This window comes from Taudactylus pleione, unplaced genomic scaffold, assembly GCF_031769625.1.
Source record: "Taudactylus pleione unplaced genomic scaffold, aTauple2 ptg001303l, whole genome shotgun sequence".
Taxonomy (NCBI): Eukaryota; Metazoa; Chordata; class Amphibia; order Anura; family Myobatrachidae; genus Taudactylus; species Taudactylus pleione.
Genome location: NW_028285703.1, coordinates 1441837 through 1467334, shown reverse-complemented (window position 1 = coordinate 1467334; position 25498 = coordinate 1441837). Strand labels below are relative to the sequence as shown.

The 25498-nt window shown below is 47.4% G+C and overlaps 1 protein-coding gene across 1 annotated transcript in view; it reads right to left on the bottom strand.

Annotated features, from left to right (window-relative positions):
- Positions 1 to 9351, bottom strand: part of GOLGA5 (golgin A5) — a 41958-nt gene extending 32607 nt beyond the window's left edge. Inside the window, exons 1-2 of the mRNA XM_088462977.1 lie at positions 9153 to 9351; positions 7469 to 8029 (exon numbers count right to left, since the gene is read on the bottom strand). Of these exons, the coding sequence (XP_088319103.1) occupies positions 7469 to 7982 (514 nt within the window). The 5' untranslated portion in view covers positions 7983 to 8029; positions 9153 to 9351. The remainder of the gene's footprint in view (positions 1 to 7468; positions 8030 to 9152) is intronic.
- Between the last annotated feature and the right edge of the window lie 16147 nt (positions 9352 to 25498).

Here is a 25498-nt window from a genome sequence, read left to right as displayed (position 1 = left end):
GGGGGGCTGCTTAGCAGCCCCTAAGCTTAAAAGAGTTTTATTTTATTATTTTTTACTACTCTTCAGAGCGGCAGCATCAGACTGTCCAATGGACGTCTAAGCTGCCACTCCTACACCCCGCCGGCGCTGCGACGCCAGTACAGATCTGGAGATCGCAGCGGGACCCCAGAGTCTGTACTAGCCGGGCTCTGGAGGAATCCCTGGGCTGCTGCCGGATCGACGGGGACAGGTAAGTCGCGTGGTCACCGCTTGCGGTGATCCACGTGTGAATATGCAGCCTTATGCCTCCGGTCTCTGGGGACAGACCGGAGGCGCTAGCGGTGGCGGCGGGCTCCCCCTCCATGGAGGCATACCCCGCGTGTCCACTAGCCCACCAGGGATTATAGCGGCAGCGGGAGCCGGCATCCCGGGGGGTTAATTGCTAGCCAGGGGAGGAAGCCTTCCCTGTCTAGTGGCTCCTCCCCTCAGCTCAGCGCGCCTTTCAATACTACAGTCTGGTGTCGCTGAGCTGCTTCCTCCGCGGGCCACGCTTCTTCTGAGGTCTCCAGTGGCCATTTTCTCTCTGTGGTGCTGCAGAACTCTTAGGATGTCAGTGAGCCCAGTCCCCCTGCGTACCTGGCCATTTGGGTGAGTGTACACAGCGCTATAGCCTTCCCAGACACTGAATCTGGGCAGTTGAATGTAGCGACATTGTGCAGTATATTATATGTCATGCTTATGTATGTATATATATTTTTCTGCATTGTATGTGACTTTTGCTAGTGCTGACTGTCTGCTTTTTCTCTCACCTGTCAGTGTATATCTATCCCTTTTCTTTATCTGCCCTAATACAGGTGTACCTGGGGTGGTTCTGAGACCTCACATATATATATTTGTTAATATCTGTGAGGTTTGTCACATACTGTTGCGTGCTGCACGTTGCCATATTTTAGATGGAACTGTGAGTTGCATACGCTGATAATGGGTCCCTGCAGCTAATCTTAGCGTCAGTCAGGACCGGTATGGCGCTGCTTAATATTTCCATCAAGATAGTCAGATATATCTGACCAGGAGATTGCACACGATACTGCACCCATTATTGCGATCCTGCAAGTCATAGCCTGCAGGAATTAGTGCGGAGGATTTTAACTCAGAAACGACCCCCTTAAAGGGCGGTTTATTTCTCAGGATCCTCTCCTTTGAGGATCGCCGGGCGGGCCCCACTGTCGTCACTCGCTTGGAGTTACTTCACCATACTGCCCTTTTGAACTCGGGGTATCTCGCAATTTCTTGCAATTTACCCCTGTGCAACAGACTGTCGCTCCCCGCCGGGGTTTTTCACAGTACATGAATTACCTCCGATACCACATCGGTCTGTCATTCCCCTTGCAGGGATTACCACAACGGCCACCCTGGTGGATGTTGTTTTATAGAAATACTAATTGGCGTGATATATGCCCTGTGGTTACTGACCAGTGGCTCTGCCGTGAACTGGATGGTATATTCGGCTCTTTCCCTCTCACATGGGGGGAGCCGATTTCAAGTATTATTATCCCTGCTTTGGGGCTGGTAGCCAGGTTCATTCTGGATATAGAGAATGTCGATCCTGCACCTGTATCATACATCTCCCGTTTTCTGCCCAGCGGGTGGATCTCATAGCGGGAGTCTGGCTGTCGCCAGATACGAGGAGTCACAAAGGCCTCCTGTTTCCCATTCCCTGAGGGTCCTCACAAGTAATGGAAATCCCCTTCTGGGATGGATTTGTATGTTAATCATTGGGTTACAGGCATTAATACGCCTCCCATCCCGGGCCTGGACGGATTTTACGGATCCGTAGGTGGTAACTTTGCCTGAAATCAATGTACTCGTTTTCAGGGCCTGTTGCCCGTCCTACCATGGCCATCGCATGGTGATGCTTTTGTGACGTTTTTCCCCTCCAACACGTCCTGAGGTTCAAATATCTTTTGCCGCTCACATAAAATATGCAGTGGTCATATGTGGGATTACCTCATGGGATGCCGGTCTTCTAACTTTCAGGGTTTCGGCGGCGTCTGTATCCGCCGCAGTACCCTATGGCTGCGTTATGGGAAAGCAGAGGTGCACACTCCTTCCATGGGGAAGATCTTGTTTGGTCCTGACCTTGACAAGATCGTTGCATCATTGGCAGTATCACTAATGGGGAGATACCGTCTTTAGCTACTCCCACTACATTCGGACTAACTCTGTTAAGTCTTTTTGTCCTCAGGGTCAGCCTAAAGGCCTGTTTTTTCCTAGGCTGTCGGCCTCCATGGGGGCCACCATATCCAGTACCGAGCAGTCCTGGACTTCCGGACGACCCTGTTTCTACACCTGAGGATATACCCTCAGCCTGACGGGACAGGTCTACATCTGGGGAATTTCCAGAGTGAGGTACTGATTCTCAACGGCCTCTCATTGCTCAGGCAGCCTCCTCACAGGCATTGTTACACGGGCCCTTCTTCAGACCTGATCAGGGCCTTACAATCCCAGAAAGCTATACAGTCTTTGTGGTAAGCAGAGCTATTTCGGCCAACCTCACTATCTCAGTGAGGGACTGGTTGTTCTACTTTCTTTCTGGGGCGGTGACCGACTGGTCCTCATTTGCCTATACTCTGTCTCAAATCCCTGAATCAGATTCCAACGGTGCCTGGACTCAGGTGGAATCGTCCATGCTCCATCATCCGACGTTTGGAACCTGGGGATTTTAGGGTATATCTGAGTATTCAGGATACGTACCTACGGGTACGTACAGAGCCATCTCATCAGCATGGGTTCAGGTTTGCTGTGCCACAGCAACACTTGTAAGTTTCGGGCTCTGCCTTTTGGGACTGTCCTCAACTCCACCGGGGTTTACCAGCCTTATGGATTTTCTGACAGTTCACCTGTTCAGGGTATCCGAATGCTCCTTTCTCTGGACGGTCTCCTGCTTTTAGCAGGATCACCAAGGTACTTTACCGCCAGGTCAGGATAACCGTGGCTTCTTCTCGGCACAGATAATTAGTCAACGGAGAAAAAGTCCTCCCTACATCCCTCACAGGGTTTTCTTCATCTGGGAGCACTGCTGGATTCTCAGACTCTGAGAATTTTTCTGGCGTAAGACAAGATCTCCACTCTTCAACTTGGAGTGTGCGGATATCTACGCATTCGACATATGTCATTACTCTTTGTGATGCGCGGTCTACCAGTGTGTCTACCTTTTGGTAGGGTGGAATGTGCTCAGTTCCATTCCAGACCTTGCCATAATTGACTCCCCTCCAGATGGATCGAGTTTTTCCCATCGGATCGATGTTCGAACGATGATACTTTCTCCAGAGGCGAGTTGGTCTCTGTCCGGGTGGCTATGGCCATCTCGTCCAGGGTGTTCTTTGCTACAGACAGTGTCTGGTCCGCATTCGTTTCGGGGCAGTTGGACGTCTGTCGTTTCTGTCCTGCCACTTAACTTGTTGATACTTTAGGCTGTCTTGGACCTTCACTCTGGCCTAACCCATATGTCACGGTAAACCTGAATAGGTTCAGTCCGACAGTGTCACAACAGTGACTTCCATCTAGGCAACACTGGTAGTTGGGTGGCAATGTCAGGTATGTCATCCATTCTGACATAGTCCAAGGGTCCTCTCCTGGCCAACTCTGCAGTGTTTATTCCCGGAGCTCTCCATTGGGAAGCGGGCTTCCTCAGCTGTTGCGACGTGCATCCCGGGGACTAGTCTCTTCTCCAAGAGAGGTTTCAACTCCTGGTGAGCAGAGGGGGCCTCCCTGAGGGGATTGATCCTCATGGCCTTCTGACTTGATCACACATTACCGGTGTTACAGTCCAGCTCCAGGAGTACTGAAGCTACCTTCAGTGACTCTTTGTCAGTGAAGTGGTCCTTCCACTTTGTGTACCTGTGTCCTCCGGTCTCCCTTCTTCCTCGAGGTCTTCGGAAGTTTAATTCGAGACGGAGGGGCTTTCCTTCTGGGGGCTCCAGTTCGTCCCAGACATCACTGGTACTGAGATTTTCGGAGTCTCCTCATCGATACTCCGTTCCTACTGCTTCACTATCTGGACCTGTTGTCTCAGGGTCCTTGTTTTTCCCTGGACCTGGATCGTTTGTCTTTGACTGCGCCCCTACTGTGGTCCTAGGGCTTCCCTGGCTCTGTCTTCATTGAGATGTTTAGAGCAGATAGGCCAGACTTTGCTGGGATCTGCCACGGACTGTGGCATACATAATTCTTATGGTATCGTACCTGTCGATACGATCCTCCGGTGTCCAGGATTTTCAGATATTCTGGCATTCCTTCCGGCTGGCTTGGGTTTCACCCTTGGCCTGGCCTTCCTGACAGTGCGGATCTCTACACTGTCGGTATGGTTAAGATATGGAATTGCTCCGCTCTGGTATCCAGTTCATCCTTTGGAGTGTTTTCTGGATTATGCCTCCACTTGTCCTCCCTAGGGACTCCTGGGGAGTTAGTAGTGGTTCTTTGTTCCGTCCGGGGACAGTCAATCGAACTGCTGGTTGTGATAGCCATTACATGGTCTATTGTTTAAGCTCTCTCTCTCTCAGGGTGTTTAAATCAACCAGGAGAGTGTCTGAATTGGGAGCGTTCTCATGTGGCTCCCTCTTCTGGAGGGCATCATGTCAGGGTGTGAGTTGCTCTCGCCCTGTATTTCTTCTTAGAGTGCTTTTTAGGTTCCATATTATTCTGGAACTTATGGTACGGCCATTCAGTCCCCAGTCTTCTCGGCTGGTGTGGCCTCATTGACTGTGGTCCGGCCTCTTTGGCTTTATATGATCCGTTCAAGTTCCTTATGGTAATCGGACTCCTTATTGGTGGTCTGCGGTTTCTGGTTTTCACAGGAAACGATGGCCGGCCTATAATGAAATGTTGGCTGGATGGCCTCGTATGTCTTCCTCAGGGGCCTACCCATAGGTAGGCATTTCTGTCGTTGAGGCTTGTTTTTTCTCGGGTCATGTAACCCTCGTGGGCGGCTCGTTGTGGCGCCTCGGCTGTTTTGCCTTACTAGGTGTCCACGTGGTCTTCTGTCCAAACCTTTTTTTAAGGTTCTAGGCATTGGTTTCCTTTGCCTCTCAGGATGCTTCCTTTTTGGCGACGGATTCTCCTCTCAGCACAGGAGCGTCCCCACCCTTGGTTGAACTGCTTTGGGACATCCCCAAGGTCAACCCTGTGGACCCCCTATGGACCCTGAAGTAGAAAACAAGAGATATGGTAAGAACTTACCTTTGTTATCTCTGTTTCTACGAAGTCCATAGGGTCCACAGGGCGCCCGCCCTGACGCACCTGGCTTCATATGGGCTGTGTTACTGGTCACCGGTTTCCCGTCTCCTTTTCTGTGAGTATGGTTCTAGAGTGTTCCAGTTTTCTCTCTCTTTTTCTCTCCTCCTCCGGCCTTTGGCTACTTACAAACTGAGGTGCCTCTGGCTGGGGGGTGGGGTTATAGGGAGAGTGGACCCAAGTGCATCCTGGGAGCTAAAAGCTTTAACTGCGTGGTGCCCGGATTTGGTTCCCAACCTATACCCCCAAGGTCAACCCTGTGGACCCTATGGACTTCGTAGAAACAGAGATAACAAAGGTAAGTTCTTACCATATCTCTTGTTATTCGATGGAACACCGTCATAGCAACGTAATAGCATGGTTGTCATGGGATGGCACAGCTTGTATATAACCTAACCCTGGAAACTGTGGAATACAACTAGGTAAAGACAAAGGGCCTGATTCAGCACGGATCGCAATTGCAACCGCGTACACAGATAGGTCAATTGCTGCGTACTGCGCATACACGGCGATCTCACTGTAATTACATACGCAGACAGGAATCCATTGCAGAGTGAGTGACAGGCTCTGAGTGGTTGTGGGGGAGGGAGTTTTCAGAGAAACACGGGTGTGTCAGTCCGTTTGAACGGCGTTGCATGGGCTCACATAAATTAGACACTGCGATTGCCTATGCAGCTTGCGTACTCACTGCGTGCGACGAGACTTGCAATTTCTGCAACGGGTCAGACCTGCTGTAATTGTGCGTGACGGACGATGTGCTTCGATGTTACCGATATATACGCAGGGCTGCGAGGTATTACGTATGTGAGAAAGCATTAGTGGGGGTCTCTATGCTGGCTGAGCGGTGGCAGATATTAGCATATTTTCGCAGCTGCACTGCAGGCAATTACGCAACTGCGAACACAACCGTGATCCGTGCTGAACCAGACCCAAAGACATTGTGAAAACAAATTTTCTATCCCCCACACACATTGTCTAGAGAGGTAAGCAACCCAATTGTAAAGTGCAAAGGTATATGCAGGCACCATACAAGTAACTTAATAAATAAATCAGAACTCCCTATTCCTTCTAGTAAAACTGGGCTGCCTCTCGATTTTCACCTCCCTCCCAAAATATCACGTCCCCGAGCATCCCACGCCAATAACAGGTGCTAAAAGTTGCTCCACAGCAAATCGAGGCTATCAGCCACTTCCTGAGACTGGGCAGCAGAGCATCCTCCCACGCTGGCTTTCATTGTGTGAGCTGGGAGTGAGAGCAGTGCCGAGAGAGGATCCAGCCACCCTGTCAGTGCCTAATACACACCAACCCTTCACTACAGCAGCTCCCTCTGATGTCTCCTCTCCAGTCCACTCCCCATAGCACCTGAAATCTGCCTGCCCCCTACCATTGAGGGACTTTCATTCCGCGCGAGTCCATTTCTGGTTACTACCATCTGTCTGGAGAACCTTTCAACATCATTGCACAGAGACTGCTACACATATGTTTCATGCACCAATGTACTCTGCAAGACTTATCACTATTGTGGCCTGGACTGACCACCATCCACTGTGACCCTGGTCTACAATCATGTCTGTGATCCCATCGTGTACTCCAGCCCTACAGATCCGCTGCCCGTATATCCTCAACCATAGATCTCACCGAAACACCCTGTAGCCTGTGTAGTTGTGTTGCTTCACACAGCCATACTTCTGCTATGCCTTACAACCAAGATGGCCGTTCCATCGCCCCTTGGCCTACTCTCCCACTGAATGAAAGGTCTCACAAGCAGGTTCCTCACGTATCCTTGTCTTGTTCTGTATTGAATCTGTATGTGTTTGGCCACCCTTTCATCTATTTCTACATAAATTATGTTCATGCCTGTTATCCTTCTAAATAAAAAAATATATAATAATCACCACTAACTATAAGCAGCGGTAACCTCCTGAATTGGACAAATGCAGGGATTGCAAGAGAGGGACCACCACTGGGGTAATAGTACTGGAAAGGGGGTATTTAAAATAAAATTCAAGTTTCAATCTACAGTTAAAATGCACAATTTTTGGATGTATATTATTTAAGACTCATGCTGTTACATGCAAACAGATAAATATTAAAGAGGAGTTAGATATTATCTACAAGAAAGCTCAAGCCATTGTCTAATATCAGCAAATTGTGGCATTTTATTTATAAAAAAATAAATAAATGTGGTTTGTCTTTTTACCTTGGACCCTAGGGGAAATATTTTCAGTTGTTTTGACACTTTGTGAGGTGGTTCTTGCAGAGTGACCGATGGGGGCCGTCTCTCTGATATTATCTTTTTTAGGTTCCAGAACTCCATTGTGCACCTTTTCTGAGCTATTGAGAAAATCAAACAGCTGCTCGTCGTCTGGCTCAGACTTCTTGCGTCTTACAAACTGGTTGGTTGTCCTGTGTGATGAGAGATTTGCAGAAGTGCCATGAGATAAATCTGTATTTGTCCTCTTGACACTCTTCACGTTGGCTGTCCCGGCTAAGAGCGTGGCCTTTTGGTGCTTTATATTGTCCGCAGCAGAGGAGATGAAGCTGGGCTTTGCGAAGCTCTGCAAATTCTCTTTCTGCTTGTCCGCGTGAATGTCAGAGACGCTACCCAAGATTACTTCGTCTTCTCTGCTCTGATTTAAAGCAGTCGCTGCTCCTTGGTCCACTAGATTCAAGAGATCCTCTGCTCTGCCGGCCAAGTCAACAAACCAAGACATTGTGAGAGATAATCAGCCGTTATGCTTCACAGATACAGAGTCATGACCTGCCACAAAACACAGAGTTGTTTATTATACATATTGCACCTCTGCAACATACAGGAGGACAAAGAAACCAAACTTAGGAAGGGAGGGAGGCTGGGTAACACTGAGATTACCAACCAGGGGATAGGGTCACCAGGAGGGAGGCTGGGTAACACTGAGACTACCAACCAGGGGATAGGGTCACCAGGAGGGAGGCTGGGTAACACTGAGACTACCAACCAGGGGATAGGGTCACCAGGAGGGAGGCTGGGTAACACTGAGATTACCAACCAGGGGATAGGGTCACCAGGAGGGAGGCTGGGTAACACTGAGATTACCAACCAGGGGATAGGGTCACCAGGAGGGAGGCTGGGTAACACTGAGATTACCAACCAGGGGATAGGGTCACCAGGAGGGAGGCTGGGTAACACTGAGATTACCAACCAGGGGATACAGTAACCAGGAGGGAGGCTGGGTGACACTGTTACCAACCAGGTAATAGGGTCACCAGGAGGGAGGCTGGGTAACACTGAGATTACCAACTAGGGGACAAGGTCACCAGGAGGGAGGCTGGGTGACACTAATGTTACCAACCAGGGGATAGGGTCACCAGGAGGGAGGCTGGGTAACACTGAGATTACCAATCAGGGGACAAGGTCACCAGGAGGGAGGCTGGGTAACACTGAGATTACCAACCAGGGGATAGGGTCACCAGGAGGGAGGCTGGGTAACACTGAGACTACCAACCAGGGGATAGGGTCACCAGGAGGGAGGCTGGGTAACACTGAGACTACCAACCAGGGGATAGGGTCACCAGGAGGGAGGCTGGGTAACACTGAGACTACCAACCAGGGGATAGGGTCACCAGGCTGGGTAATAAATAATGAGGTTACCAGCCAGGGACGAGGGCCACTAGTGGGTCAACTGGGTGATAATGAAGTTACCAACCAGGAGATGGGGACACCAGTGGGGACTGGGTACTGAAATTATCACTCAGAGGACAGGGTCACCACGGGAGGGGGTACACCGTACACAGGATCCCTCTGGCAGATGCACAGGGTCACTGAGTCTCTCAGATAGGTTGTCAGAGTATGGGGTGATGGAGGAAGGATACAGGATATTGGAGGAGGGGACCGGAGCTCCTACCTGCCCTGTGTGACTGGCCGGGGTGACGGCAGCGCTTCTCTCACTGTCCCTGCTCCGTTATTAGGTCCATCCCCCACCGGAGACGTGGACCCGGAACTGCTGACACACGACAGGTCCCCAAACAGGGTGTCCTAGGCATTGCCTGTCTGGGCTTCGCTTGCACCACCGAGAACAAAAATGGGAAAGAGCGCCGCTGCCTGCCCGTCCGCATACTGTACTTACCATAGAGACCGAGGGAGTAAGAGACTGTTAGCCGGCTCCCAGGCTGTGTGACAGCCGTTGTAACCATAGTGACGAGGGGCGTGGCTGGTAGTCACCCTGCCTGTCTTATAATATTATGAAGAGTTGTTTAATTTATATCAGAGAAGAGATCAGTGATCTTATACACTGTGATGGAGCTAAAAACGTCACACCATATTAAAAAGTATTTATGCTGTAAAAATATTTGTGTCCTAAAAAAATTAGCTTTTTTATGTGAGCTTTCATAAGAGAATGGATTTCTCTGTACAGAGAGGATATTGTCCTACTATTTTACTGCCATAAAAAAAAAACACTTTATATAATATACATAAATTATTTGGTTAGATGGGAGGAAGTAAGAAAAGTTACTAAAGTGACATCAAACAGAAGAAAATCGGTCCTGTCATAGAGTGACAAAACTATAAAGTGGTTAAACAGCTCAGGCTTGTTAAAGGACAAATTTGTGTTTAAGGGTCCGCTTTGTACCCCAGACGGGATGTAGTTTGGAAGCCGACGGTCTAAATGCCAACCGCCGGCTTCCAGACTTTCTAATCCCGGCGTGGTACTAATGAAAGGCGTTGGAAACTCGACGCCTGTCATTAACCAGACGACCGGAAGACCGACGCCCGGCATACCGAACGAAGGTAAGCCGGGCGCGGGCAGCCGCGGAGGGGGCAGGGTTAGGTTTAGGGCTCGATGGAGGTCTTAGGGCTAGGCACCCCTCCGGGAGGGTTAGGCTAGGGGAAGGGTGGGTTAGGACATGCGTACTACACCCCCACAGACTAGTTCAGCAGCGTACACAGTTGCGATTTTGTACAGAACGCAGCTGTGAAAATATGCTACTGCTTGCCAAAGCACAGCCGGCATAGGGACGCCCGCTGCACTGCTTTCTCATATCCCACCAACCTCGCTCTTTCCGCAAATACATCGGTACAATCGATGCACATCGGCCCGTCACGCAGCATTTACACCAGGTCTGACCAGCCGCAGATACTGCAAGACTCGTCATGCTCAGTGAGTACTCAAGCTGCGTATGCAATCGCAGTGGCTAATTTATGCACGCCCATGAAACAGCGTTCAAACGGACAGACACGCCTGTGATTTTCTGACCACTCCCCCGTCACCACCCCCAAACGCTGGCAGCCTGTCACTCACTTTGCGATGGATTCCTTTGTGCGTCCATTATCGCAATGCGATCACTGCGCACGTGCAGTGCGGTTTGTACGCATGCGCAATGGAAAACAATCGCTCAACTGTGTGCGTAATCGCTATTGCGTACGCTGCTGAATCGGGCCACAGACGTAAAAAAATTTAATTTAACTGAGAAAACAATCTGCAACTCCCCAGCTAACGGCCCCTTTGCTCATTTGAATATGTAGATAGTAAAACCACTAATTTCCCCCACACATAATGGTCAGCGGAACCTATGGTAGAAGTAAAGAATTTCTCAGACACAGCAAAAAAAACCTCTATTACGATGCTCACTGTTTATGTTTCCTGCAAATTACAAACCCACTAGTGTCTCAGTAATGTCACAATTACTAATTTATCTGATATTGTGGTTTTATTCAGTTTCAGTCCTAAAATAAGCCTGGGTTCACATTAGAATTACGGCCAATCGTGCAGATGGTCGGGCGACTTTCCTTCGCCTCGGACCATCACAGATTGGCCACACACACTACACGATTTAATGAACGACGGAACGATACCTCGTTCCGTCCTACATTAAAATGCACAGCCGCACTCACGATATAGTTTGATTAACCATGCAGCACGGTCAATTAAACGATCTTGTATGTCGTCCATGGGTGTAAGAAATTGTGCATACACATTTGACGATATGCACAATCTATCGTTCCCATACTCGTGCTGATATCGTTCTGTGTACCCAGCCTAAGAATTTCATCGATATCTTTCAGAGATTACGACTACCATCAGAGATGACAGTAGCACAGCCAAACAGCTGGTGATACAGTGTTCCCCACCCAAGGACACCTGGAGCTAGTGATGTGGAAGAAATATGGAGTCCCACTGTAACTAAATAGTAGCCATTACACTGTGCAGCATACTTGCCAACTCTCCCTAATTCTCAGGGAGACTCCCTGAAATAGCAGTAATCTCTCTATCTCCCAGAAGAGTCTAGTAATCTCCCTCATTTCACCTTACCCCATGATGAAGCTGTTATATTAAAAACATTATTATAAACATTAAAATGGGATCATTAGTATAATTTCCCTGCATTGGTCAAAAGGCACAATGATCCCTATGGCTATATGCATTTTCTGAAAAGTATCAGTGTGTTTTCATCAGCAGGTAGATCTTACTAACTGCTTTGGGGCTCTTTACATTTGGATGTAAGGGCCTGATTCAGAGCCGGACGCTCTGACCAGAGCACTCGCTCTGAATCAGTGCCCTCCTACCTAAAAATGGAGCGGCCTCCTGGCCGCTCGCATAGCTGTGGGTGACCACCCACAGCATATGCGAGCGGCCAAATTGATGGTAGCGATGGTCAAGACCATCGGGCTTGCGACGAGACCCTGCGGCAGGATCTCGGTGACCGCAAGCCCTGGAGTGATTTTGGCTCTATCAGAGCCAAAATCACTCCCACTAACATCACTAGTGATGTCAGTAGGGCCGGACCCAGACGTTAGGCGTTCCCATGGGAACGCCTCCATCTGGCAGCCACGCCCCCAGCACGCCCACCAAACGGGGTGTGCTGTCAGTCACCATCGACAGCACGCCCCCCTTTGGTGCGAGACCCGGAGCGAAAGCTTGGCTGTCGCTGCCCGGGTCTCGCGCATGCGCACGACGGAGCTCCCTCCGTCGTGCGCATGCGCATTGGGGTAACATCGACCCGCTTGCGAGCGTCCTGCGCTCGCGAGCGGGTCTGAATGACGCCCTAAGTCAATTTTATGACGCCTCTCAGATGTAGCAGTACACACCACTTTACAGCCGCACTCATAGGTGCTGCTTTCACAATCTCCCTGAAATGCATTTTCAAAAGTAGGTAAGTATGCTGTGCAGTCTATTGATTAATTACACAGCTACTGTTTTCGTTTGACAAATAATATATTTATTAAACACAAAGCACGCTTTGTGCAGAATACAGCACAAGTGTATTTATTTATCTAGTACCTAAAAGGGGATGGTAAACAGGTGTTTTCTGGCCAAATATAATGCTACATGTACCTGTCATACAGTTTAAAAAAAAAAAAAATCTTAATAGTAAAGGCTAAGTTAAATTCTAATTGGAATGTAAGGTTATTAACTCCCATACCACTCTTAAAAACAAATAATATATAAACTATGCTTTAATCTGTCCTGAATATCCTGTGCAGGGCCGTAACTCGGGTAGTGCGACCGGGGGCGCTGTCAAATTTCCGGTTTGTTATCATTGACCCTGATTCAGAGCCGGACGCTCTGACCAGAGCGCTCGCTCTGAATCAGGGCCCACCTCCATTAAAATGGAGCGTCCTCCTGGACGCTCGTATAGCTGTAGGTCACCACCCACAGCATATACGAGCGTCCAACAAGATGGGCGCGATGGTCTTGACCATCGCGACCATCGGAACTGCGAGTAAAAGCCTGCGGTTGGGTTTCTCAACTGCAAGGCCAGGAGTGATTTTGGCTCTATCAGAGCCAAAATCACTCCCACTGACATCACTAGTGATGTCAGTGGGGCCGGCTTCAGACGGTAGGCGTTCCCTTGGGAACGCCTCCGTCTGGCAGGCATGCCCCCGGAACGCCCACCAAAGGGGGCGTGCTGTCAGTCACCATCGACAGCACGCCCCCTTTGATGAGACACTCAGAGCGAAGGAAAGTCCATCGCTCGCCGGGTCTCGCGCATGCGCACGACGGAGCTCCCTCCGTCGTGCGCATGCGCAGTGGGGAACATCAACCCACTTGCGAGCGGACTGCCGCTCGCGAGTGGGTCTGAATGACCCTCATTGTCACTTGTAGCTTCCTCTTCTTTTATTCCTAGCATCTCCTGGCCTCTCCTATCTCTTCCCTGGCCCTTCCCCATGAGGCCATGGCCCTCTCTCAGGAGCACTATATTATGTCCCTATTTATCCCCAGCATCTCCTGGCCTCCCCTATCTCTTCCCTGGCCCTTCCCCATGAGGCCATGACCCTCTCTCAGGTGCACTATATTATGTCCCTATTTATCCCCAGCATCTCCTGGCCCCCCTATCTTTTCCCTGGCCCTTCCCCATGAAGCCATGGCCCTCTCTCAGGTGCACTATATTATGTCCCTATTTATCCCCAGCATCTCCTGGCCTCCCCTATCTCTTCCCTGGCCCTTCCCCATGAGGCCATGGCCCTCTCTCAGGAGCACTATATTATGTCCCTATTTATCCCCAGCATCTCCTGGCCTCCCCTATCTCTTCCCTGGCCCTTCCCCATGAGGCCATGGCCCTCTCTCAGGTGCACTATATTATGTCCCTATTTATCCCCAGCATCTCCTGGCCCCCCTATCTCTTCCCTGGCCCTTCCCCATGAAGCCATGGCCCTCTCTCAGGTGCACTATATTATGTCCCTATTTATCCCCAGCATCTCCTGGCCTCCACTATCTCTTCCCTGGCTCTTCCCCATGAGGCCATGGCCTTCTCTCAGGTGCACTATATTATGTCCCTATTTATCCCCAGCATCTCCTGGCCTCTCCTATCTCTTCCCTGGCCCTTCCCCATGAGGCCATGGCCCTCTCTCAGGTGCACTATATTATGTCCCTATTTATCCCCAGCATCTCCTGGCCTCCCCTATCTCTTCCCTGGCCCTTCCCCATGAGGCCATGACCCTCTCTCAGGTGCACTATATTATGTCCCTATTTATCCCCAGCATCTCCTGGCCCCCCTATCTCTTCCCTGGCCCTTCCCCATGAAGCCATGGCCCTCTCTCAGGTGCACTATATTATGTCCCTATTTATCCCCAGCATCTCCTGGCCTCCCCTATCTCTTCCCTGGCTCTTCCCCATGAGGCCATGGCCCTCTCTCAGGTGCACTATATTATGTCCCTATTTATCCCCAGCATCTCCTGGCCTCTCCTATCTCTTCCCTGGCCCTTCCCCATGAGGCCATGTGCCCCTTTTGTGGGTGCTTTATGTCCCTATTTGAAAAATAGGGGGTGCGCCAAAGCTCTTTCTGGCACAGGGCACCAAAACATCTAGTTACGTCTCTGATCCTGTGATCATAGATGAGTACAATTTTAAAACTATGCAGCTAAATATTCGCTTCATTCAACATTTGGGTGCAAAATTTTGCACTATTCACTAGTGGAATTTGGCTTTAAGAGTTTCCAACCTTTCACCAACAACACAACAATGAATTGGCCATTATCATTCCAGGTTTACTCATAGACTAGAAATAACACAGAATTAAAATTTACAATTAAAGGGCATAATGACGAGAGAAAAGGGAAACTCAAAGGTTCTGTCTCCAATACGTTGCACCTCTGTCATACGGCCTCTACCAGTTTCATATTCACAGTGTAAGCATGTTCCTCCCAGTACATGGGGTGTTTAAACTCTGCTGTGAAACTGACTAAATGTAAGTCTATATATGTGTTATTTGTTCAGTTATTTGTTTAAACCAGTGATTCTCAACTGGAGCCCCATGGAACCCTAGTGTTCAGCAAAATAATTAGCAATGAAAATTATTTTTTATCATTCTAACTCTGAGTTACAAACAATACGGTTAGTATACTGTAACTAAGGGTTAGCATGGGTTGCCTACCCTCCCGATTTTAGCGGGAGGCTCCCGATTTCTAATAAAGCCTCCCGCTGCCCCGCAAAAGGTACATCAAGTCCCGATTTATTTATTTTTTTTAAAACCATCGGACTGCGCATGCGCAAGTCCGGGAATGCTGGGGGTAGGGCCTGTATGGGAACGTCATGACGTCACTATGCGTGACGCCATGGTACTAAAAGGCCGGCCACCGCGGGATTGTGGGTAGCGGTGGCCGGATAGTCAGCCCAGCAGTCCGCATTCAGAGGGGACTAGCGGGCAAACTGTTGTTGCAACGGTATTAGCGCCACTACTGCGGCACTGATCAGCGGCTCAGGTCGGCCCCCTCTCTGATCAGCAGCCACTGTCACCAGACTGGGATGTCTGGTGTCTGGTGACGGGGATGTCTGGTCCCCTGCAACATGCAGCGCAGCCTCTATGGCCACAGTGCATGGCCCCACTCCCTACCTTTCCTCCCTGGGGCTTCTTTAAGTTTAGCAGAAAAGCTGCAGGACCCGCTCCTCCATGGCGGCCACACAGCAGTGAGCCTGTGGTGCTCGCAGACTGAAGGAAATGACCTAGCCAGCACAGAGCTCCACACATATCAGGCTGGCTGTCCAACATTGCTTCACAGTGGCTGGCCTCTCCCAAGGGACCAGCCAACCTACCACCGGGCTGAAAGTGGATTGCACATATCAGCCCTCTTTCTTCATCCTGCTGACCTGCTCCTTGCCTGAGTCACTGCCTGTGCCACCCCCCTCACAACACTGCCCAGGCTCCCTGCTCAGTTTTTACAGGGGAAAAAGAGGTACCATGGGGGCACTATGTGTATTGGGGGGAATACATTGAGGCAATGTGTGTACTGGGGGGTAATATGGGAGCACTGTGTGTACTGGGGGGTAATATGGGAGCACTGTGTGTACTGGGGGGTAATATGGGAGCACTGTGTGTACTGGGGGGTAATATGGGAGCACTGTGTGTACTGGGGGGTAATATGAGAGCACTGTGTACTGGGAGCAATATGAGGGTACTGGGGAGCAATATGGAGGTGGTCTGTGTACTGGGGATAATATGGGACACTGGGCCTGACTCAGAGCCGCTCGTAAGCGGCCGCTCGTTCATTCCGAGCGATGTTTGCCCAACTGTGCATGCGTACGGATCATAATACGCATGCGCGAACCAGTCAGTGCGGCCAAAAATCGTTTGTTCGCTAAATAGCGAATGCCTGCTAATATGAATGACAGGAGGAGGCGTATGTGGGTGGTAACAGGGGAAGGTGCTTGAAAACGGGGAGTGGAGATCCGATCGCAGGCGTGCTTAAAGGTCAAAACGGGCGTTTTATGGGTGTGCACATTTAAAACAGCAGCGTCATTGACCACGTCACTGGGTTATTTTTTAGCCAGAACTGCTCGCAAAATTGTGGTAGCGAAAACCAACCACAAGAATAGCGAGCAGTTCATACCCTGGTCGATGTACTCGATTAATCCAATAAATAGCGGACATGACGTAGGATGCGAGCGGCCAGGGGGCGTAGTTTCCCAAAAAACGACCGCAAGTTTAGTTCGCTCGTTCAGACCTAGAGGCGTGAACAGACCGCAAACAGCGAACGGTTCATTTGAATAGCCACCCCTATTTTCAGGACGAGCGAGCGCTAATTGCATCCGGCTCTGAATCAGGCCCACTGTGTGTACAGGGGATTACTATGGAGGCACTGTGGGGTACTATGGGGGCGTTGCAACCATATATAAAAGGTATAACTCATGATAGATGATTGCAGTCTTTGTACACCTCTGGTAGTAGGCTACCCATAGAAAAACTAGCTCTGGTATGCTGCACTTAGTACTATATTTTTCAACTGCCACTGCAGGACACGCCCCCTGAGTGACAGACACGCCCATAGGTGAAGCTAGACACGCCCTTTGGGTGGTGCGGCACATTCTGCTACCACCTAAAATCTCCCTGAAACTAGTTTTCAAAAGTAGGCAAGTATGGATCAGTAATTATTTTTATTGGGTGCGTGGCCTGGCCAAACTACATGGTGGAGGAGCAAGCTGCGACAAGGAACAGCATGAAGACCTGAGGGATGCATTAAGTAACTGTGCGCCACTTGTAGGGTCTGTCTTGCTGCCGAACAGTCTCACCATCTCTCCTTGTAATTTATGCTTGGAACGTATCCTGACTTCTTTTGTTGACTATGGACTTACTATTGAGCTGTGTTTTTTCTTTGAGCACCCGGGGCCGCGCTTTCCCCCAGAATCCGATTACCACCACTCATATATGTGGCTCCAAATTGGACCCTATAATTACATAATCTTCCATTAGGAACCACACCTGCTGGGATCTCATAGCCAGTGGTAGCCACTGGTTTAGACAATAGGAAGCTCACTGGAATGGATGAATAGCAAGTATAGTATCTTCTGTTAATGCCACCTTAGAATGACTATTTCGGAAGAGACCACAGAAAATCATTCATTGATTAAATCAGATTTTTCAGTCTGTATCTGTTTGAAATAAACAGAGCTACCAATACAGAGGAGGACTTCTGAGGTGTGGATCGTGAAAGGAGGACGCTCAGTGCAGTCTCCTCATTGATCCCGCATCCCCATAGTAACAGAGGTGTGCTGCAGCAAATGCATGACCTCTGACCCAATTTACCGTCTGTGCATGCATGCCTTACCGAACAGATAAGACATGCCTAGAGACAGTGCTAAACTGATGTGGCATTGCCGCCACACACCACTGTGTCACAACTGCATACCAGTCAACACTGCTAGGCGTACTACAAGTACCATTGCCACCAATGCATATATTCCTAGCTGCAATATCCCAGTCACTGCACACCACCTGTATTAACCCATTCCAGGCTGGATCTAACTTGTATTGCATGTTCCTGGGTTATGCTGCATTAACCAATACCTGGTTAAGCTATTCATCGTGTGGACTGACCTCCATCACGCACCACTGACACCTACAACATAGGTTCTGCCATTAGGTTATGGGCCAGGTCACCAGCGTGCGCAGAATAACGATACTAAGAACGCAGCTGTGACAGTGTGGAATAAAAGGACCTGAGTGACTACAGAAAAGACCTTTATCCATAACATGGGTGATAATGTACACTACAATTGCTAGTATGGGATTCGCTAAGCTAACGTTCAGAGAAATACACTACATAGAAAATTCACTAGCGATTCCGGAGATAACCCCAACCTAATGATGTAGGATAAGGCCATGGGAACCATAGTCTTAGCTGTTGAGCAGCACGTGTATTCCATTATACACGGAAAGTGACGGCACACAAATTGTGAGCAGCACTACAGACGTCTTATGAAGCTAAAAACTTAGCTTAGTGCCGTACAGAGTGCGCCTCACTAAGTGCATGCAAGTATATGAATGGATATTGTCGAAGCTGAATAATTGGCTGAGACAAGTTCAGTTTAAAATTTAATCGCGGCAACGCCATTTTGCGAATGGCCGCAAGACTCCATTTTGGAAATGAGATCGCAAGACACCATTTTTGTGGTCAGCGTCAATTCAAGTTATAACTCAGGAGCTAAGAACAGATGGCAATGTTTTTGTTAACCTACCAAGGGCAACTGGAAAAACAAGCTTTCTGAGTAAAAGTAAATAAGAGACAATGGGTATTTTTACATACAAATTGGGAATCCCTGGATGCAGATAAAGTATAGTTGTGGCAATTGTAATATAATATCTACACAATTGGATTTGTCTGAATCCTAGACAGAATGGCCCCAAATTCCACAACTTGAGGTGGTAATACATTTGCATTTCACACAAGAGTCTGTGAGAACAAAAGAGGTTTTGTTTTCCTTTGAACACACAACAGGTGGGGGCCTGCTGACAGAGGGCATGTAGAACTACAACCCTCAGCCATCCACACTTCTGGATGTTCACTTCGTGTATGAGAAATTATGCACTTAAATCTCACCCATTAATAACTAGCATCCTTATATCAAACCCCGAATACTCACACACTACATATTCGCACACAAGGTTCCATTAGCATCAAATTGTATGATTCAAGTTGGTTAAGTTAGTTTAAATGCTAAGAAATAGAGGTTTTTGATATCTAAGGTATTATACATGATAAGCAAGGTGTGTTTGGTTTCGTTCTGATGCGTACGCTTTTTACAGAATCCCGGTGTCATCGGTGGAGAGATCGCATCATGCAAACTCAAGTTACGGATCGCAGAACTTACAAGCAACAAAATGTTTAGTTGATGGAATGTTACAGGAGGCGTTACCAGAAAGACTCCGGCTGTTAGAGGCAGGGAAAGTCTATTTGAAACAACCTGTTAAATGTGTCGTTACATATACTTCTCCTCTGGGAACCAATGAGATCAGCAGGAAGTTCCCCTTTTGTCCTGTTTCAGTCTGGGGGGGGAATAAATACATGTGTCCGAACACTGGTTTGCCAGTTCATGCTGAATTTTGGGTGAACTGAGGATATCTAGTCAGAAGTCTATCTCTGGGTCCAGAGGCGCAGCGCATGTATAACCGTACTTGGGTCTGTATTATTTCCTTTTTACGCCTAAATTATGTATGTATAGATTGCGTGTAACTGACTGTACTTTTACCTGAATAATACTTGTGCGTTGGAACCACAGATTCCACTCCTGTCTTTATTTGCGGTCATACTGCGTACACAATTAGCGTTGTGTTTAGAGGTTTATAGGCAGGTTTTGTCTTAGAGGTTCTAGGCAGGTGAATCTTAGAGGTTTATAGGCAGGAATGTATTAAAAGGTTTATTTACAAATACAACAGTGGGGGCTCATCGGTTTATCACACTATCTGATACACGATAACACTCGGTCAGTCCTCTCTCAGCAAAAGGGTGGAGGCGCCTTTTGGGAGACGCATTAGTCTTTCATTACCACAGTGTTGCTGAGAGCGTACTGCCGGTTATTGTGTAGAGGAAGCGCTGATTAGAATCCAGGGACAACAGAGGAAAAAAAAAGTTTGTTTTTCCTCTGTTGATAGAACCTTGTGTTTAGAGGGGTGCTGCAGTATTTGCGTACGCAGCTAAAACGCATTTTTGCGTACGCAGTTAAAAAAAAAAGTGATTATACGCTTGTGTGGTAGTCGCATAATTGTGTATGCGGACGATTGTACAATAGCGTATACGCACTTCCGGTTCTGCTGCCACGTGTTTGAACAAAGCCATTGAGGTTTAAATTTTTTTCTATCTACCAATATCTGGGTTAAACGTTTATTTTCTGCGCAGAGAAAAAGTGTGTAACAGTGTGTGTATTGTTGGTAGTGGTAATTTATTCCTTAAAGTTAAGGGTACCGTATGATCCTTAAGGGCTAGGTGCAAGGGTTAGCCTAGTCGCTCGGTAAGCAGCTTTACCGTTCTAAACACAGTAGCAGGTGTACATGTTGTCTTTGTTGTAGAGAGGTGCGTGAGAGTGGCCGACATACAAACTCTCATAGGTTTGGAAGTTACCTTACTAAAGCTTATCCGGGTGTGGAAGTTGCCTGTTTCAAAACTTATCTAGGTGTGGAAGTGGCCTTACGAAATCTTATCCAGGTGTGTGGGCGCCGCCGACTTAAATCGTTCACAGGTAAGTGAAAGTATCTTGATTGTCTTTCACCAGTTTAAATTTTTATTGAAAAGCGTAGGAGTTGTCTCAGAATGAGAGCCACGCAAACGGTAGAAATGTTAAGCAATGATGTGCTGCTAATGGAGACTCCGATTGGATCAGCCCGTCGTATTATGCATACTAAGTACGGTACTTATGCAATAAGGTATTGTGATATATGGTTTAATATGACGAGAAAGAGTGTTAGACCGTTTCCCAGAATTGGTAGTTTTGACAAAAATGTGTTAGATAATGTCCAGGATCACATCAGTATGGTGCGATCCCGAGAGAAAAAGATTAAGTATTTTGAATGTTTTAAAATATGGCAGCATGAAGGGGATGCTTGGCTTAAAAATGTGCAAACGACGCAAACTAGCGTTGCGAACGCATTGCCAGAAAATACATCCGCGACGCTGAGTTGCAATACGGGCGAGCCGCAAATTGATGCGCACGGGCGGCAAAGTAGCACCGTGGAGAGTATTGCCAGCAGTTCACGCTCACCTCCCCCACCTTATGTGGATGGAGGTCCAAGTACGGTTACCAAAAATACCAATAAAAATGTAACAAGTAATTTGTACCCCCTCTTAAGTAACCATAAAGAAAATGTTTATGATGTAGAAGATGAGCCTATTGTAATGTCTGCCATTTCCCATGCTGTGCAAATGATAGATGCTGCATCACCACAATCACGGGTGGTGCCGCCATCTCCATTGGTAACAGCAAGGGAAGTGTTAATACACTCTGCACCCATTGAGGAAGTTGTTAATACCATACGTAGCAGCAGCAGCAGATTAAACCCCCAGCCAGGTAACCAGGTCAGAGGTAGCAACGCTGCCGGTCTGCATCCCATTCGGACAATAACTGTTCCAAATGGAAATGCAGATGCAAACGTTGTAGTGCCCACGAGGGAAGTAGTAATGCATTGTCCACTGACAAGAGCAGAACTGAATTCCATCATAAATGATTTCCCCAATCCCAAAAAGGAACTAGCCAAGTGTCAAAGATTTTTGAGAAATTTGGGTAGTTCTCATGAGCCCACTAATAAAGATTGGCGTGTGGTGTTAAGGGCCTGCCTGCCACACAATACCGACGTGACAAAATTTCACGGACTGTGTATTGGATGGCGACGTTCCCTTAAAAGACCAAGTAAACCAAGGTAACATTTCCCGCATTGTGACTCAATTGGGTGTATATTTTCCAGTAGTAGTTAACTGGAACAAAATTTTTACAATTAAGCAAAAAGAGAGTGAAACTGCAGAAGAATATTGCGACCGGGCTCTGCAGGCTATCACCCAGTACACTGGGATAGAAGAAATTAAAGATAGCATTCACCACAGGGGAATGATAGTCACGGTACTCAGACGATTTAAAGACTCGGGTTCAGACCTCACAGCCTGGCTGGCGGGGACTTACAATAGATAACCTCATAGAGTCTGCCATAGAACATGACAAAAACATCTCAAAAAAGAGGGAGACCCAGAGTGAAAAATTAATGGCTGTCAGTATACAAGCTCTGGAGAGAATGACGTTAACATCACAGCCAACCGACACACCTGCACCCACACACACACCTGCACCTGAACAATTACACGTCCTCACCAATCCCACACCACAGCAAACACATCCTTACCCCACATATCATACACAACCACAGGTCCCATACTCATATCCCCCACACTATCCTTACCCTCCCTATCCTTACCCATACCCACCACCTTTCCCTCTTGCTCAAATCCCACAACAATCTTTTCATCCACCCCGTTCAAAATTATGTTTTAACTGTCACCAAGTGGGACACATAAGTAAGTACTGCAAAGTGAAGAACACCACACAGGAACACGAGTTTCCCATGGGTTCATAGGTAACCCCAGTATCTTCTCCCAGGCCTTATATGACTGTTTACAATCTTTTCAACCTATCAATGGATCTGTTCTAATGAAAAATGTGGACGATTTATTGTTGTATTTTGTGTCATGTTTAAATGATATTAAACTGTTTTGCTTTATCTCCCACTCATAGGACACAAGGTTGCCAAGGATAAACGGCAGCCATGCCAGGCTGAGGTCGACTACTCGGAATACTATCCAACCCAGTGGCACAGGCATTATTTAGAGCAGTAGCTATTGATAACAAGATTTAATTGCAGGAACCTGTATGCAGATACTATATCCCTAGAATTATTAAAAATGATAGGGGGGCTTATTTTATAGGTGACGTTTCCAAGAACATGTGTAAGATGATGGGTAACAACACTGAGATTATCCCAGATTGTCTTTTCCTTTATTTGCCCCCCAAACAGGCAGCCTCATGTGAAAATATGATAATGAGGTTACTGCGCAGGGTCTCACGAAGATGAATGAGAATAACCGAAATTGAAAGTGTTATTAACTAACATGTCTAATGCAAACTGTCATGATGTCAAATCTGGAAGAATTTGTAATGATCCAAATTTTTTTTTAGCTCAGGTCATTTGACTGATCGGTGGAAAGGTCCGTATCTGACGATACAGCATCCTCAAAGGTGGCCGGGGAAGATACGTGGGTCCATTCCACTCACTATAGGGAGGTTAACCAACTGGTGGAGATACAAGGCAGAGACAAGGCCGATAACGTGGACTTGTCGATTGCGAGCTTGTGCCGGAAGGATTAAAAAGGTGACGGTGAGATATCTGAGCTAAAGAAATGTGTAGATCAGTGCTTCCAGCAATGGAGTGGTCTGCTGTGGTCATCCTAGTTCTTTTTCTTTCCAGACTTTTTGTCATGATGATCTGTTTGGGGATACTCAGTGTCTGTGATGGGGGACCGATAAAGGAGATGTGAGCTGATGGCGGAGCTGATGGAGTGGAGTCAGGAGGAGTGCAATGCCAATCAGGGGAGTTTCTGACCAATTTTAGTATTGTAATTGTTATGTTATTTGGGAAAAATACTTCCAAAAGTTATGACCCTCACACATGTTGAAATGCTGGGTATAAATAAAAACACACCGTCACCATATCTTCACACACAATATGAACACAGAGGCAAGAGAAATATGATACCTGGTGATATGCATAAAGCCGCTCAGTTAATCAGTGAGACAACTGGCTTCCAAGTTTTAGTCGCCCTGGATCCCACCAGGATTGCTAAGGGTACATTAAATTTTAGATATATTCAGGAACTTGCTAAATTAATAGATAATATCACCGAGATGTACGATGACACATTCAGGTACACAGGGAGAGAATTGCAAGCGTACAAGAAAGAACTAGTGCAACACAGGCTAGTGTTGAATTATTTAACTGCTGTTACTGGAGGGTATTGTGTAACGTTAGCCACCCAATTTGGAGTAAAGTGTTGCAATTATGTCACCAATGATACCAGCGACCCTAAGGAGGTGATAGACCAGAAGATGGATGAGATTCTGCAGCTAAAGTGGGAATTTCGTAAGAACCATAACGCATCAGTGGCTGAAGAAGGGGAAAAGATAGAAGGATGGGTGTCATGGCTGAACCCAGTGAAATGGTTCTCGGGTCTAGGAGAGTGGGTCCAGGAAGTGGTCGCCAGCGTAGGCAAATTCTTGATCCTTATACTGATTGTCATCATAGTAATTGGCATATGCGTCCGGTGTGTTCCTATTGTGTTGAAGTGTGGAAAATGTGAAAACAGAGTGAAACGAAGGGATGAAACTATGATGGTGGTCAGAAATGATAATATGTATACCGAGGTAGATACAGAACTGCACTACAACCCTGAGCTAGGAAGTACCATCATTTAAATGTATAATATTTAGACATGCATAGAAGATATTATTGAAATGTTATTTATAGAACACCCAGACAATGTAAAGTCTCAAATTCCCCTTCAAAACTACTGTTATAAGACTGGTGCATCCCCACATCTGTCACATGATCTCCCAAGATCCGCGGTGTGCGTATAATAGTAGTTTTATGCCCCCGCCTAGAGACACATTGTTGATGGATTAAGAACCACCTTGTGCCATCCCATGATAACACTAAATAATATGTTAATGTAAGCCCAAAATAAATTTTTATAGCAGATTGTGATAGCATGTTGTTTGCTATCAAAGGGTGGACTGTTGAAGCTGAATAATTGGCTGAGACAAGTTCAGTTTAAAATTTAATCGCGGCAACGCCATCTTGCGAATGGCCGCAAGACTCCATTTTGGAAATGAGATCGCAAGACACCATTTTTGTGGTCAGCGTCAATTCAAGTTATAACTCAGGAGCTAAGAACAGATGGCAATGTTTTTGTTAACCTACCAAGGGCAACTGGAAAAACAAGCTTTCTGAGTAAAAGTAAATAAGAGACAATGGGTATTTTTACATACAAATTGGGAATCCCTGGATGCAGATAAAGTATAGTTGTGGCAATTGTAATATAATATCTACACAATTGGATTTGTCTGAATCCTAGACAGAATGGCCCCAAATTCCACAACTTGAGGTGGTAATACATTTGCATTTCACACAAGAGTCTGTGAGAACAAAAGAGGTTTTGTTTTCCTTTGAACACACAACAGGTGGGGGCCTGCTGACAGAGGGCATGTAGAACTACAACCCTCAGCCATCCACACTGCTGGATGTTCACTTCGTGTATGAGAAATTATGCACTTAAATCTCACCCATTAATAACTAGCGTCCTTATATCAAACCCCGAATACTCACACACTACATATTCGCACACAAGGTTCCATTAGCATCAAATTGTATGATTCAAGTTGGTTAAGTTAGTTTAAATGCTAAGAAATAGAGGTTTTTGATATCTAAGGTATTATACATGATAAGC